Here is a 16,324-nt window from a genome sequence, read left to right on the forward strand (position 1 = left end):
GCTGGCATGTGCATGCAAGAGTGTGTTTTTGTTTCGTTTTGGTGTTTGAATGCAGGGATGTATGCATACACTGCCTCGTACACACACATGCTGATACATACATACATGTACACAAACACTCACACACATATACAGATACACACACATATGCACACAGCAATAGTGTTGGCCTTCAACACAGTGCGTCTGCGGAAGCAAGAACCTCTATCAAGGTCTGGCACTGCCTAGAGGGCCAACTAAATTGGTAGCACCGTCCGAGTGGTGGAAGTGCTAGATATGTCTGCTCACTGTACAGTGCAATGACAAGGCCACCAAACCCTGTAGAGCCATGCTCCGGTCACACCAGCTGCTCCACCGGTAGATCTGTCTCTGATCATATGCACACACAGGGCCGGCACAAGGTTTGTTAGCTACACAGGGGAAGATGCATTTTGCCGCCCCCCCACCCTCCCTTCAAAAAAATAAATAAAATAATGCATCTTCACCTGTGTGTCTTGTTGTAACCCCCTCTTTGACTTTCTTACCCCTCTTTTGCTCTAGTGTATTTTATTCTCCCTATAGTGTGTCTTACAACCCCCTTTATATGTATCTTACTTCTCCCCAGCCCCTTTGTGTGTCTCTTACTCCCAGCCCCTTTGTGTTTCATTCTTACCCTCAGCCCCTTTGTGTCTCATTCTTACCCTCAGCCCCTTTGTGTCTAGTTCTTACCCCCAGCCCCTTTGTGTCTTATTCTTCCCCTGCCCCTTTGTGTCTCATTCTTACCCCCAGCCCTGTTGTGTCTGTCTTACCCACAGCCCCTTTCTGTGTCTCATTCTTACCCCCAGCCCTGTTGTGTCTGTCTTACCCACAGCCCCTTTCTGTGTCTCTTTCTTACCCCAGCCCCTTTCTGTGTCTCTTTCTTACCCCAGCCCCTTTCTGTGTCTCTTTCTTACCCCAGCCCCTTTCTGTGTCTCTTTCTTACTCCAGCCCCTTTCTGTGTCTCTTTCTTACCCCAGCCCCTTTCTGTGTCTCTTTCTTACCCCAGCCCCTTTCTGTGTCTCTTTCCTACCCCAGCCCCTTTCTTTGTCTCCTTCTCCACCACAGTCCCTCTGTGTGGCTCTTTTTTCCCTCGGTCCGTTTTGTGTGTCGCTCCCCTCCAGATCATCGTTTTTCAGGCACACAGTCAAAGTCATACAGGTACACTGTCATACAAACACAGAAATAATCATAGAGAGACACACAGACATACAAGCAGAGACGTACACACATACAGAGACATACATGCATACAGAGGTATACCGTCATACAGACACATACACACATACATATAGGCATACAGAGACATACATACAAACAGAGACATACAGACACATACATACATACAGGCATACAGAGAGATACAGACTCCTACATGCATGCATACAGAGACATACAGGCATACAAAAACATGCATACAGAGACATACAGACATACAGAGACATGCAGGCATATATAGACATACAGAGACATACATACAGAAACATACATACAGGCACATAAAGGCATATATTGACATACAGGCATACAGACATACAGAAATATACATACAAGCATACATAAACATAAATGCAGGCGTACATACAGACATAGAGGCATACAGTTACATACATGCATACAGAGACATTCATACATTTAGTTACATGCATACAGAGACATACAGACATACACAGACAGTCACAATTACATACTTATATCTGTTCAATCTGTTCATACTTATATCTGTCCCTGGGGTGCATGCTGTCCAGCTCTGTGGAGTCCTGTCTAGCAGCCCAGACCCATCACCGGGCGCCAGCCGCGCTGTGTGGTACATAGGGAGCAGAGATATGATGTAATTCATATCCCCGCACCCTCCACACAGCCTGCGGCAGACACCAGGGTAAGGCGCTGGGCAGGCAGTAGGAAGCTGGGCTCCGTGGGCGGAAAGCTCTGGGCTGCGCTCGACCACGCTTCAAGAAGTAACTGGTTGGAGGGGAGCTCAGTGCGCTTCCCTCCTGCCGGTCAACCTGACATTGCGCCCCCAGGGCAGGTGCGCCTTATGGTTGCGCCGGCCCTGTGCACACAAATTCCGACTGGTGTAATTAATATTCAGAATAATTTTTTAAGCATCCAACTTGTGTGTGTGTGTGTGTATATAAAAATACATATATAAAAAAAATACATTATGCATAAAAAAAATACATTTATGCATATTTATGTGTTCAGTCTTACATACACACAGCCAAATAAATATATGAAAGTTTAAAGAAAACATTATTATAGTTATTACCGAAAAGATGTACATCCAGGGGAGTTCCCATTTATACAGATTAATCACCTTTTTTATTTTTTTATTACTGATATAAATATTTGTATAAACGAAAATAATGTCATATGCACAGCGTACATTACCTACATAATAAACTACATTCAACTTATTTTATCTCTCCTTAGATTTGCATCAAAGGGAAAATACATATATTCAAATATTTAAGTATACAGGCGTGTCAGATGGAAAAGACGGGCGATCCTTTTTATCTTCACTCCCTTGAAAGACCAATTCTGCAACAACATGTTGAAGAAAGGTAAGCTGGTTTACTGTTGGGGTGCAACTTAAAAGTCATGATATGTTTTGGAAAGATGTGTTTTAAAATGACTTATTAATTATTGAAAACTACACCAGGCATGCATAATTCATCATTGCATATCATTTCCTTCCATCCAGTCTACGTTGCCTCCTCCATACAAATCAAGCTATTGATTTAAAAACACCTAATCTAGGCAAAAATAATGGTGATTTAGTTACATTATATGATCATACATTGCATAAGCCTGCCACAACGTCAATGTACCCCATCTTTGGCAGGTCCTACTCTAACAGCCTAATGTCTGCTCTTATGAGATTAACCCACTAACTTGGGGGAAAAATCCATCTTGGGCTCTCTGCAGTACAAGGCTAAATAGGGCCCTGGAATGAGGCACCTGTGACAAGGAGGGGTGTAAAACCAAGGAGTTGGCTAGACTCATTTATTTATTTTTATATATATATATATATATATATATATATAAATGAATAAATAAAAACAGGGGGCTGCACGCACCTGAACATGCATAAAGGGGGTGCTGCTGGGGGACAAATTATACAATACACAAGATCCAGCGCACTAACTCAGCCACTAAACAGTAACTTCAATGCCGACAGATTTTATTAGTTTTGTCAGCATTGAAGTTGCTGTACTGTTGCTTCCCACCATAAATTTGCCTTCCCACTATCCACCTTGTTCACTATTTCCCTCTGTCAACTACAGGTAAGGTTTTATTATTAGTGATTAAAAAAATGTGCAAAGAGTGCATGTGAAAATGTAATGTAAAGCTTTAAAAGTTCAATTCCTTTTTAAATTAAAATTAAACTGATATATATGAAAAAGTGAAACCAACCAAACAAAAAGAAAAGTCAAGAAAACTAACGCAATCTTGCAATATACAATTACTATTTTAAAGTCAACATTCTGGTAGAGTTAAGTTTGTGTAATTATTTACATATGCCTTGCCCTTGTTTTTGTCATATTTTATGGTGCTTACAAATATTCGGTGACTAAAAAAAACACACTTTTTTTTTTACATAAATAAAAAGCATTGAAGATATCTTTCCAATAAAAAAGGATTCTGACTCGGGTGTTGGCAGCGACAGTGGGGAGAAGCGTTTATCAACAATAGAGGTAATTGTTTTGTTTTTTTAATTGAAAATTTATTTTTTCTCAAGTTCTCTTTGTTTATGTGTTTTAATTTGTTACCTAGAGACACAATAAAGAAAATAAAAATTACATCTATTACAATTTGTGTGTGTATCTACCTATCTGTCTGTCTGTCTGTCTGTCATTTTTGTCCTGATGAAAGTTTTGTAAAGAAGCTGAAATGTTACCATTTTATGGATGCAATGGAATAAAAGTTGTTTTATTTTTAAACAATTCCATGAAGTGCTATCCTTTTCCAGTATTATATATGTATAGACTGTAAACTCGTTTGAGCAGTGCCCTCATTAACCTATTGTTCCTATAACATTTTGTATATGTCTCATTTATTGTTAAATGTCTCCCTTTTATAATATTGTAAAGCGCTGTGGAATATGCTGGAGCTATATAAATGCAAAAAATAATATTAATATTAATATGCCTTCCCACCATCCACCTTGTTCAATATTTCCCTCTTTCAACTACAGGTAAGGTTTTATTATTAGTGATTAAAAAAATGTGCAAAGACTGCATGTGAAATTGTATTGCAAAGTTTTAAAAGTTCAATTACTTTTTACATTAAAATTAAACTGATATACCGGTATATGAAATATATATATATATATATATATATATATATATATATATATATATATATATATATATATATATATAGACACTTCCACCGGGCATGCATTCCAGACTTTTCCAAATCTTTGCCAGTATTAGAAAAAAGGGTCCAGGCACCCCAATATCTTCAGGCACCTTTATTAAAAAAGTGGAACAGGCTCTTCTGACTCCAGCAGCCATAATGGAAGCTAGCCGCGTGCAGCCCATCAAGCTCGCCCGGGTTACCAAAGTCCTGGGAAGAACAGGATCTCAAAGACAGTGTACCCAGGTTCGTGTAGAATTCATGGATGACAGAAACCGCTCAATCATTAGAAATGTGAAGGGGCCTGTCCGAGAGGGAGATGTACTCACACTTTTGGAATCTGAGCGTGAAGCTCGGAGATTACGCTAATGTGACTGATTTTGCTGTGCTTAAAAAGGATGGGTTTTGGACAGACTGGAGATTCCCAAGGGACAATATCTTGATTCTCTGACTGTAAAATAAAAACTTTAAACTGTTTAAAAAAAAAAAAAGTGGACTAGTGCAACATTTTGATTTTGTCAGGCTTGTTAAAATATAAACTTTTATTCAGGTGTCAAAACATGGACCTGTATGATCTATGCTTTTCATAGTACTAGAAAAAAGGAAATGATGGTCAGAGCTAAGAATGGAGAGCATAATGCTGATCGATCTCCCATTCATTATTTAGCCTGTCATTTAATTTTTGTATTGGTCCTGTGAATAGCATAAAAACTATATAGGACAAAAGTAAACCGGCAAGCAGATGTTATACTCACCATGTGTGTTCCACGCAGTCCTGTTCTTGTCCTGCAGGTTCTTTTTTCCCAGCAGCTTAGCTCAATGTTTCTGAGCCATACATGTATTGAGGGGAAAATGTGGTTATGGTTAAGGGGATCAGTTATAGGTTTCTTATAATCACTTTTTTTTTTTTTACGATGATGGCTTGATTGCAGAGGCATAGCTAGAAACCACGGGACCCAGTGCGAAAATTGCCCTAGGGGCCCCCCCCATACATCTAACTCCCCCCCGACCACCCTATCCCCATACATCTACCATCCCCCTCCCATACGTTCCCCCCACACATGCAAACAGATACACATAAACACATACATACAAACACACACACACATAAACACATACATACAAACACACACACACACACACACACACATACATACATACAAACACACACATACATACAGACACATACATACAGACACATACATACAGACACACACATACATACAGACACATACTTACACAGACAGACAGACACAGAGACACAGACATACACACACACGGACAGACAGACATACACACACACACACAGACAGACATACACACACACACAGACAGACTTACACACACACACAGACAGACTTACATACAGACAGACACACATACCTTTCCCTGGTGTCCAGTGGTGGCTCAGCCTGATGGGAGGCAGAGATCCCACTCTGACTCCCTCCTCTCCTTCCTTCCGCGCGGCTCCTGGTATAAGCTGGAAGGAGTCACCAGGGCAGACACTTCCTTAAAGCCTCTGACCTCATCAGAGGGGGCACGGTCGTGTTGTTAAAGCGCTGACCAGGCCCCCTGGAAATACATAGCATCGAGTGGCCCTAACAGCATGGACCACCCGATGGGCGCCTTCAATGCTGCCCCGGCTGTTACGCCGCGCGTGCCAGGGCCACATTACTTAGCCGGCGGAAGTCCTGGAGTGACGTCCCAGTTGCAGCTGCGACCCCTGCGACTGCGGTAGATCCGCCACTGCTTGATTGTCCAACCACCTTCACCTGGATAGTGAAACAATTGTAAAACTATTTGCGGCAATCTGTTTAGAAGCGCTAGATGGAGAAGTAATTAAAAGCACAAAGAGGCAGAGTACTGGTGCAATCAAAGAGTTCTCGGTTCTCATTTTATTAAGCAAAACGTCAGGGGTCTTATAGACATTTTGATTAATGTATTCCAATGAGTGGTACAAAACTAAACCATTTAATTGGCTAGTATATTCTCTGTCTTTTCCAGCTCCACGACGTGGAGAAAGTTATTGCTGAACTTGCTGTGTATCACTTAACCTTTATATGCTGCCTTATATAAAGATCATTAGTTTAAAAACTCTTCGATTTGTTATTCACTTCAAACTTATACACTTCACTGCACACCTTATTGTATACTTATATATGTGTCTGTTATTTATCACTTAATACATATTTGAATGGTTATTTACTTATATACGTGTTTGTGTCTAAAAACATGATTTATTATTAGGTGCCTTTTGACAACATAGAACTGACAAATATTTATCTATGGAACAGGTTATCATGAGCATGGTGAGCCAGGTGGACTCGAATGTCATGCTGAGACACGTGCTTTGCTTTATCTTCCGCCCAATACAGAGCTATCTTTCCCCAGCCCCCTATAAAAACACTGATTTAACAAATATTAAATTTTTCTGGAGCCCATTTACGCGTCTCTTTAACATTTCTGTTGGCTAATCCCTGATCTGTGCTTCAGCCCAGTTCCATATTTACTATTTGTCTTCTTTACCTTATCATTACCCTTTTGAACTTCTTTTTCTATTTGTAAGTTTCCCTTATTATCTTCTTGTCCAAACCCCCTCACTCTGTGAAGTTTGGCAAAGGTAACCAGTCTCCGGAAAAGTAACAATAATTGGAGTTTTTTAACACGTTTGCAGAACAGATGTCCATCTGAAATAGAGCAAATCATTAAAGGGGTATTACAGGTGATACTCGAAAAATTCAAACATCGTGCGAAAGTTAATTTTTTTCCAGTAATGCAACGTAAAAGGGGAAACTAATATATGAGATAGACGCATTACATGCAAAGCAAGATAGTTCCAGCCGTGATTTGTCATAAGTGCGATGATTATGGCTTACAGCTCATGAAAACCCCAAATCCACAATCTCAGTAAATTAGAATATTACATGCAACCAATAAAACAAGGAGTGTTTCAGCTCTTCTGCATTGTTCGGTCTCATGTCTCTCATCTTTCTCTTGGCAATGCCCCATAGATTCTCTATGGGGTTCAGGTCAGGCGAGTTTGCCTGGAAAATGAAGTCAGCATCCCCATAAAGCTCATCTGCGGAAGGAAGCATGAAGTGCTCCAAAATCTCCTGGTAGACGGCTGCGTTGACCATGGACTTAATGAAGCACAGTGGACCAACACCAGCAGATGACATGGCTCCCCAAATCAACACAGACTGTGGTAACTTCACACTGGACTCTAAGCATCTTGCTGTGTGTGCCTCTCCAGACTCTGGGTCCTTGGTTTCCAAATGAGATGCAAAAGTTGCTGTCAACAGAAAAGAGGTCTTTGAACACTGAGCAACAGTCCAGGTCTGTTTTTCTTTAGCCCAGGTAAGACGCTTCTGACGTTGTTTGTTGTTCAGGAGCGGCTTGACAAGAGGAATACGACATCTGAAGCCCATGTCCAGGATCCATCTGTGTGTGATGGCTCTTGATGCACTGACTCCAGCCTCCGTCCACTCCTTGTGAAAGTCCCCAACACTTTTGAATGGCCTTTTCCTGACAATCCTCTCCAGGCTGCGGTCATCCCTGCTGCTTGTTCACCTTTTTCTTCTACACTTTTCCCTTCCACATAACTTTCTATTAATGTGCTTTTATACAGCACTTTGGGAACATCCAACTTCCTTCGCAATTACCATTTGAGGCTTTCCCTCCTTATGGAGGGTGTCAATGATGGTTTTCTGCACAACTGTCAGGTCAGCAGTCTTCCCCCATAATTGTGATTCCTACTGAACCATACTGAGAGACCATTTAAAGGCTCAGGAACCCATTGTAGGTGTTATGGCTTACTAAGACCTACAGAAAAGTATATATACGTTTAAATATCACCACTTAATGAATAATGCGTATAAGTGAAAAAATATATACTTATCTTAGCATTCCAGTAAGACAGCCTCCCAGGTCATCACCCAGATTGGCCTTTACACAGCAAAATACAAAACAACCAGAAATATTTTGGATGCGGCTGAGAAGTCTAAAATTAAAAGACAAAAGTAAACATAGTGTAAATCTATATTAGATATTGGGTAAGTGTTCATGAAATGCACTCACGAGATGTAGATGAAAGATAGCACAGCGCTCTAGGGTGCCTCCCCCGATAATAATGGGGGCTGATGTCTTCCTCCACTTTCTCCAAAGGGATAGATGAAAAGACAGGACTTCCAGGATGGTGAAAAAAATAAAACGATTTTATTAAGGATGAAACATCACCCAGCAATAAAAGTTGGAATACAGGCTTAAAATGAGGTCCTACGCGTTTCGTTCACAGTCTGGAACTTCCTCAGGGACCAGAAAATTAAAATTACATATGTCCTACGCGTTTCGTTCACAGTCTGGAACTTCCTCAGGGACCAGAAAATTAAAATTACATATGTAATTTTAATTTTCTGGTCCCTGAGGAAGTTCCAGACTGTGAACGAAACGCGTAGGACCTCATTTTAAGCCTGTATTCCAACTTTTATTGCTGGGTGATGTTTCATCCTTAATAAAATCGTTTTATTTTTTTCACCATCCTGGAAGTCCTGTCTTTTCATCTATCCCTTTGGAGCAAGTGGAGGAAGACATCAGCCCCCCATTATTATCGGGGGAGGCACCCTAGAGCGCTATCTTTCATCTACATCTCGTGAGTGCATTTCATGAACACTTACCTAATATCTAATATAGATTTACACTATGTATACTTTTGTCTTTTAATTTTAGACTTCTCAGCCGCATCCCAAATATTTCTGGTTGTTTTGTGTTATGGCTTACTAAGCTGCTTTGAGTGGGACATTGTGAGCTTAGAATATTGCACCTTTTCACAATATTCTAATTTACTGAGATTGTGAATTTGGTTTTTTCATGAACTGTAAGCCATAATCATGGCTTGAACTATCTTGCTTTGCATGTAATGCGTCTATCTCATATATTAGTTTCCCCTTTTACGTTGCATTACTGAAATAAATGAACTTTTGCACGATATTCAAATTTTTCGAGTATCACCTGTATAGTGCCAGGAATACAAAGCTGTATTCCTGGCACTATCTCTCTTCCCCTGCCTTCCCCCTCCCTTGCGCCCCCCTCCCTAGTAAATAAAGGGTTAAATACCCTTTATTTACTTACCTTATCGTTCCGCACCCTCTGACGTCCTGCGATGAGTGGGCTCTAATGCGCATGCATTAGACTAATGAAAGTATTTAGAAAACTGGGACTAATGAAAGTATTTAGAAAACTGGGCAGACTAGATGGGCCGAATGGTTCTTATCTGCCGTCACATTCTATGTTTCTATGTTTCCTATGAATCAATGCTTTCCGATGGGGAAAAATCTGATGCTGGAGGTCCTCATGCAGAGCGTCTGATACCGGACCAAAGGTCATTTTCACTTCAGGAAACCCTCTAGAGGCTGTCTGGTAGACAGGCACTGTGGGCAGACTTAGAGCTGCAATGTCAACATTGCAGTTTCGCTGGAACTGCAATGTTTAAAATTGCAGCACTAAGTGCAATAGGGACACTGCACCCAGAAGACTTCATTAACCCCTTAAGGACCAAATTCTGGAATAAAAGGGAATAATGACATGTCACACACTGAAGTGGTCTGGGTGCCTACAGTGTCCTATAAATATGCAAACCATGTTGGACAACTGTGAGAACATTTTATGGGTTAAACAGTAATAAACAGGTCAGATAGAGTTTAGTTTAAAAAAGGAAAATTCCTTAAAAAAAAAAAAAAGTAAATTACTATCTGGTTCCCCTTGGACATTGCACTCAAGATTCAGAGTGCTTGCTGAGACCATACTGGCTATGCTGGGGAGATAGCTCTGTGGTTATTTCCAACCGCAGCATCTCAGAGAATTAGATTAGAGTTCTGCCAAAGTTAACTCAGCATTTCATCCTCTCAATGTTCATTAAATCATAAAGTTGGTTAGAATAACATCTACATAATCATCTCCAAGACATACTTGAAAACAAGCAAAAGTCAAATTATTATTATTAGGGCTATCATTATGATGGTCAATATGCAAAGTAATGTTCGACACTAGACAATAGTTTTTATGCATATGGCCTCATTAGATGTTGGATATGCTAAAATTAGTTTTTGGTGTTTTTTTTTTTTTTTGAGGGGGGGGCATATTCTTCTAATAAATAAGCCAAAGTAGACTTTGGCTGAAGCAAACCCACCCTATAGAAAACCATAGAAACTGAAACGCCATTTGCTAGTTATTGTGTTGCATCTCGATTTCGTACGCACAAATATTGTGGGACCGTCATCTGGTTCCCTGGTTTATTTACTTAATGGTATCTTTTTTTCTAGTAGATCAACTCCGTAGTTTGCACTTACTTTTTTTTTTTTATCCTTGCTTATAGCAAGGAATTTATTAATACAGATGCGTTCACGCAGACTATTGTAATTGGATTTACATAAACCATTTAAGCTCCTTAAATAAATGCATGAAAAAAAATATCAGCCAACACAGAACAGCTCATAGCCCATTGATATGATTGTTCGAAATTGAGTCTGATAAAATGAAACATTTACTCTGCTTTGAAAATCAAAATGAAGTCTCCCTTTGAACCCTGCTAGTGAAATCTCGCCTCTTGTTCCCGGTTAAAATTAGATCTCCAGCTGCAGGATATGAGGCAGAGGGCTTCACCTGTGGAAGACGCTTTTTAGTCTCTGATGTCATGACAGGCTCACTTTATTACTCTCCTAGGAAACATCTGGATGAACGCGATGCAATGCCAGGCCACAAATCCTCAAATGCTACTGTAAGGGGTTTTATTATTGAAAGTCTTCCTGTGTTTATTTTTTTAATTTTTTTTTTGTCCGTTGTAGTTTTTTTTTTTTGCAAAGAGACATTTTATGCATTTATCATTTATTATTTTATTCCACTCCTCCTATTATTGAGAGTGAACTTATGTCAATGCACAGAGTAAATTCTCTATGTAAGACAAGTGAAAATATTTAAGATTTCTTAGTGCCCTTCCTGGTGGAGATGACTTGCTAGTATTAAGCATTATTAACATCATTATTATTAGAATTTATGTAGCCACGGCACATTCTGCAGCACTTTACCATATTAATTGGGGATATGTCGACAAATCAGAAACAAACATTTACAAATGTAAAAAATTGGTTATTGAGGACTCTACTTGAATGTGTCACAATTACTTAAATCGCTCCCGGGCGCCAACGTGGTGATCTCCTGAAGGCTCCTTTCCTGAAGCATTTGGCAATTCCGATGCTGGATGCTTCGGCTCCGCCTACATGATGCAGATTTGCATCACTTGCACTGCCCCCTTATGTTTTGGGGGCGTGGATTTAAAGCAAAAACTCTCACCTATAAATAGAGATTTATTCTCAGTGCCCTATTGTGGTTCCTGCTTTAGTCTCTATAGTGCTGTTTGTGATTTCTAGTATATTTGCTTACAGACTCGGCTCTGCTATTTGACTTCTCTTTTCTTGGCTATCTCTGGACTCCGACTACATGTCTAATCGTTCTCCTGTCCGCTGGCTCCCTTTACTTTTGGCTATTTCCTGACTATTCTTAATTTTGCTAGGTTAAGTCCAGCCATTCTTAGGCCTGGTAATATGTTATTTATATTTAGATAAAACTCTGCATGTTGGGTTTTGTTACCGTGACAGAATGAGCATATAATGCAGAGAGACCCCCAACCTGTTTTAGACCTGTATGTCATTCATCATTCTGTTCCCAGCTGAGCATCAGCCACTGACTGGCAAGCTGTGTGTGCGCAACTTGTTGATTGATGAGTTTGCAAGTATGTAAGAGTTTACTCTAAATGGGTTTGTGTATAGCTTGGAGGAAAGACGAGACAGGGGTGATATGATATAAATATTTAAATACGTAAAGGGAATCACACAGTAGAGGAGACTATATTTGAAAGAAGAAAAACTACCACAACAAGAGGACATAGTCTTAAATTAGAGGGACAAAGGTTTAAAAATAATATCAGGAAGTATTACTTTACTGAGAGGGTAGTGGATGCATGGAATAGCCTTCCAGCTGAAGTGGTAGAGGTTAACACAGTAAAGGAGTTTAAGCACGCGTGGGATAGGCATAAGGCTATCCTAACTATAAGATATGGCATGGGACAGGATGAAAGTATTTAGAAAATTGGGCAGACTAGATGGGCCGAATGGTTCTTATCTGCTGTCACATTCTATGTTTTTATGTGTGTGTTCAATTTTTACTTTCTCCTGGAGTTCTGCTTCTCTGGTCCACTGGCCTTGGCTCATGGACATGTTCCTATGCTGCTTATAGTGAGACTGTGTGTTATTGGAAGTATCCTGTCCAAATATTACTTTACCTCATAATACCTAGAACAAAGAAAATTAGTTATGTTATCTATCTAACTAGTTTGCCCAGAAGAGTGAATCTATCTTTCTCTAATATTCTTGTATATTCTCGTACCTACATATTGCAGAACTTAAAGGAAAACCGTAGCGCTAGGAATGCAAACATGCATTCCCAACACTAGTCTTCTACTAGTTATTGGACTGCCCCCTCACCCCGTGCAATAATAAAGAGATTAATAAAGAAGATTTACAACCCTCCTAATTATTGGCCACTGGTTTCTGTGCAGCCACCCCATCTTTGTTGCTGAGATAATCAGTTTTGATGGTTTCAGATAATCCAATACTTCTCCACAGTAAGTATGGGGAGGCTATTATGCATGAGTCTAATTGGAGCATAATGGCAATTTGACAATCTCCTCATAGAGATACATTGAGTCAATACATCTGTATAAGAGCATTCAGTGTCTCCATACAGTGTGACAATGAAAGTTGGTTCTACAATCTTTGCAAAACTTTCTTTGTTTAGCCCAGTTAATAAAAAAATTAAAAAAATTGTTAATAGCTATTTTTAGGAGACCTTAATGCCTTTGCAACGAAAAGGTTAATAACTCATACAAGCTAGCACTTAATAACAAAACAGGTAAAACTCCCCCCTCACTTGGAAAAGCATTCTTGATAATACAGAGATGATTTTGTCAGTGAGTCATGTTGTGTATTTGATTGTCCTCCAGTTATAATATCCATAAACCGTGGTTGCTTTGTAGCCCACAATAACTAGAGGTTAGCTCTGACAATTGAATTTGAATTTCTAAATTCTAAAAAGAAGTTGTCTTTTCAGTTAACGGTGGCAAATGTCTCTGTGTTTATAGAGTTCAGAGTATGTCACCATATCCGCTTGTAGTGAATAGATCTGACCTGTTTCTGTAAGAAATTTGAAGTTTGCCCTAAACACAGTGCGGGGTCTTAAAGGAACCTTCCTTATTTAGAGTAAAGCAGGTTTCTTTGGAGAAAGAAGAAACTTAAAAATGGTTGTTGAAAATGTACATGAGTCAAAAGGATAGGGTTACGGATCCCTTAAATGAGCAGAACTGAAATATATGTATAAATAATAAAATGAAAAAAAATGTGATTGGTGGCAGGAAAACAAATATAGGTATTGGAGGTACAGGTAAGTATATATTGAGTAGGTCCCTCCAACAAAATGCACATTTAATTAATCAGTTAGTCTGAACACTAGTGATTACATGTAAAATATAAATTTTTCTTTCTGTTTATGAAAAATAAATTGAATCACACATTGAGGTAAGTTTATATATATCTCAACAGTTTTGGGTTTCTAAATGAAGGAAGGATGATGTTGAAGAATGTTGTTGATTCTGTTCTCAAATCTGCTTTATTTTTCTGTTTAAGCCTTGTGATGAAGACTCAGCCAGCCCGAGTGTGCCAATGTCTAATATCTTGGAAGAAGAAAATCTTGCCAAAGACGAGTTAGACCAGCAATTAAACAGCCCAATCAATGGTAAGCATTGCAAAGGAGGATTTTACTTGTTCCATTTGTTACATCTTGTACCAGTGTGTTTCTTCTACTTGTTCTATAATTGTGTAATATTATTAAATATATCAAGTTACATGCATATAGTAGCTATGCATACTGTAAATAAATACCGTAATTTCTTTGTCAAAGATAATGAGTATGCCTTTCAATGCTACATTTTAACAGTGCATTGTACTTAGATAAGCCTGAACCCATTCTTATATCTGAGAGTGCCTTATTGCAGCAATTATTAAAATATATATATATATATATATATCTAAGACCACCATGACTGCCAGTCAGCCAGCTGAAACACTTGTGGGTGGCTTTTTTTCAGTCTTCTGGTTGGAGAGAGCTGACCTCGTAGGGGTGCATGGTTTATGGCTCTCCCATGGCAAAACCCAGTGTGGTTTACTAAATAGACTGGGAATACACTTTTAGCAGCAAATTAATTTATTTTTCTAGCTCAGCTCTTTTGACTTACAATTTTCAGTTTTCTTGACAATTTTTCTCAATTTCTGATCAATAGAAAAATTGCAATTTCATATCTGATATTTCTTGACATCTGGCTGCTGAGCTATTAAAGATGTTGAAATGGTCACAACCCTACCTGTCCAATACTTTCCGTTATCAGATTTGTGAAAAGAGAGCGATTTATTGCATTAAGCCCCCCATGCCCCACAACAGTATCACTTTTGGTGTCCTGTCCAAAAGTGAAAAGGGGACAACAGAGAACTGCAATGCATTTTTTCATCATAAAATGTGTTGATGCTGTGCAGAGGTCGCTAGAACCATGCGGAGAGTGCTTCAGTGGTCCTGTTGAGAGAGGGGGGCGTTTGCGGGCCTGGGCGTTGGTCGTTGCTGGTGACACAAGTTACAAGCCCGCATGTTTCAGCAATCACAATCTCGCTGATGAAGAGTTACTGACACTTTAACAAGACCACTGAAAGCTTTGGGATTGCAACAAACCAAAGGACTCAAAAAAACAATTCTCAAACAAATAACTAAGCGTTTGCACACAAACTAAATATAATGTAGCAAAATAGACAACATAAACAAAAATGTACACTATAACGGAAAGATTTGTTTGCATACCTTAAAGAAATACACACACTCTACAAAGCCTCCTGGAAAATATTTTAATTACACACCTGTCACCTGTTGACATCACCAATATGTTTGGCTTTGCATAACCTTCAACCTGCGATCTAATTAAAAATCCCTTGAAGACAGCACTTTTTGTTCTTAGTAACCTTGTGATATTGACCTATTGATCTTGACATTGTGATATTAACAATGAAATCACTGTTTAAACCTGGTTTTAAAATAACATTTTCTGACTTCAGTGATGATACCAAAAATGTTTCTGAAGTTTTAATTGGGCTCACTTTGATAACTGTCGTACAATGCTGGCTGAAATTTGGAAAATATAACGAACACCATAATGTAATAAAGATCTTTGTTAACAAATCCCATGATTTCCCAGGAGGCAGCATTCTAGTCAATTGTATGTCGATTTTGATGAAGTAGGGAGGACAGAAAAAAATTCCAGGAGACCTAGGCAAAATCATAGACCAAACAACATCAGTATAAATATACGTTGGTGGTCTTTTTAATGTTAGAATGTTGCTATCATATAACCATATTTTATGATATTATAATGTTATTGAAACAAATGTAGTGCATTTGTGCTTGAAGAATATTTATAAGATTATATTCTTGTATTAGTTGGCTGTCAACAGTATTCTCACAGGACTGTCATTGGCGAGCCAGAGAATTTACTATGCCGATACGACGAAACAAATGCCATCCACGCGGACTTCATAAGTTACAATGAGGTAACGCATACTTAATTTTGAGGATGATCCAGTAGTGTGAGGTTGGAGTTGATGTTAAATATGCACAAGCTATTTTCAAGGAAATGATCTGAAGATAATTTGTTGTCCTATAACAAGAAGTAAATACCATTTGAACATTTTGTGGCTTGTCCTTGGGATTCATATTCTGTTTTCATTTCATGACCCATCTACTCGATGTCTCATGCCAGCCAGGGGAGTATTTATTAACAATACATTTAAGGATTGCGTTACAG

General features: G+C 39.1%; 2 protein-coding genes across 3 annotated transcripts in view; both read left to right on the top strand.

Moving 5' to 3' along the window:
- The window catches only part of LRCH1 (leucine rich repeats and calponin homology domain containing 1), a 203,127-nt gene that overhangs the window by 139,567 nt on the left and 47,236 nt on the right, over window positions 1–16,324 (top strand). For both annotated transcript variants that reach the window (XM_063426004.1, XM_063426005.1), the window contains exons 6-9: window positions 2,449–2,579; window positions 3,629–3,713; window positions 14,109–14,217; window positions 15,961–16,070. In XM_063426004.1, the coding sequence (XP_063282074.1) occupies window positions 2,449–2,579; window positions 3,629–3,713; window positions 14,109–14,217; window positions 15,961–16,070 (435 nt within the window). The remainder of the gene's footprint in view (window positions 1–2,448; window positions 2,580–3,628; window positions 3,714–14,108; window positions 14,218–15,960; window positions 16,071–16,324) is intronic.
- Window positions 4,519–4,862, top strand: LOC134567241 (small ribosomal subunit protein eS28-like). Its single transcript, XM_063426012.1, has one exon. It carries the CDS (start codon window positions 4,537–4,539, stop codon window positions 4,744–4,746), a length of 210 nt encoding a protein of 69 aa, XP_063282082.1. The 5' UTR covers window positions 4,519–4,536; the 3' UTR covers window positions 4,747–4,862.

Source organism: Pelobates fuscus, chromosome 1 (genome assembly GCF_036172605.1).
Source record: "Pelobates fuscus isolate aPelFus1 chromosome 1, aPelFus1.pri, whole genome shotgun sequence".
Classification (NCBI taxonomy): domain Eukaryota; kingdom Metazoa; phylum Chordata; class Amphibia; order Anura; family Pelobatidae; genus Pelobates; species Pelobates fuscus.

Coding starts and splice junctions, on each gene's coding strand:
- LOC134567241 (XM_063426012.1), top strand. CDS start 4,537: ATGGAAGCTAGCCGCGTGCAGCCCATCAAGCTCGCCCGGGTTACCAAA.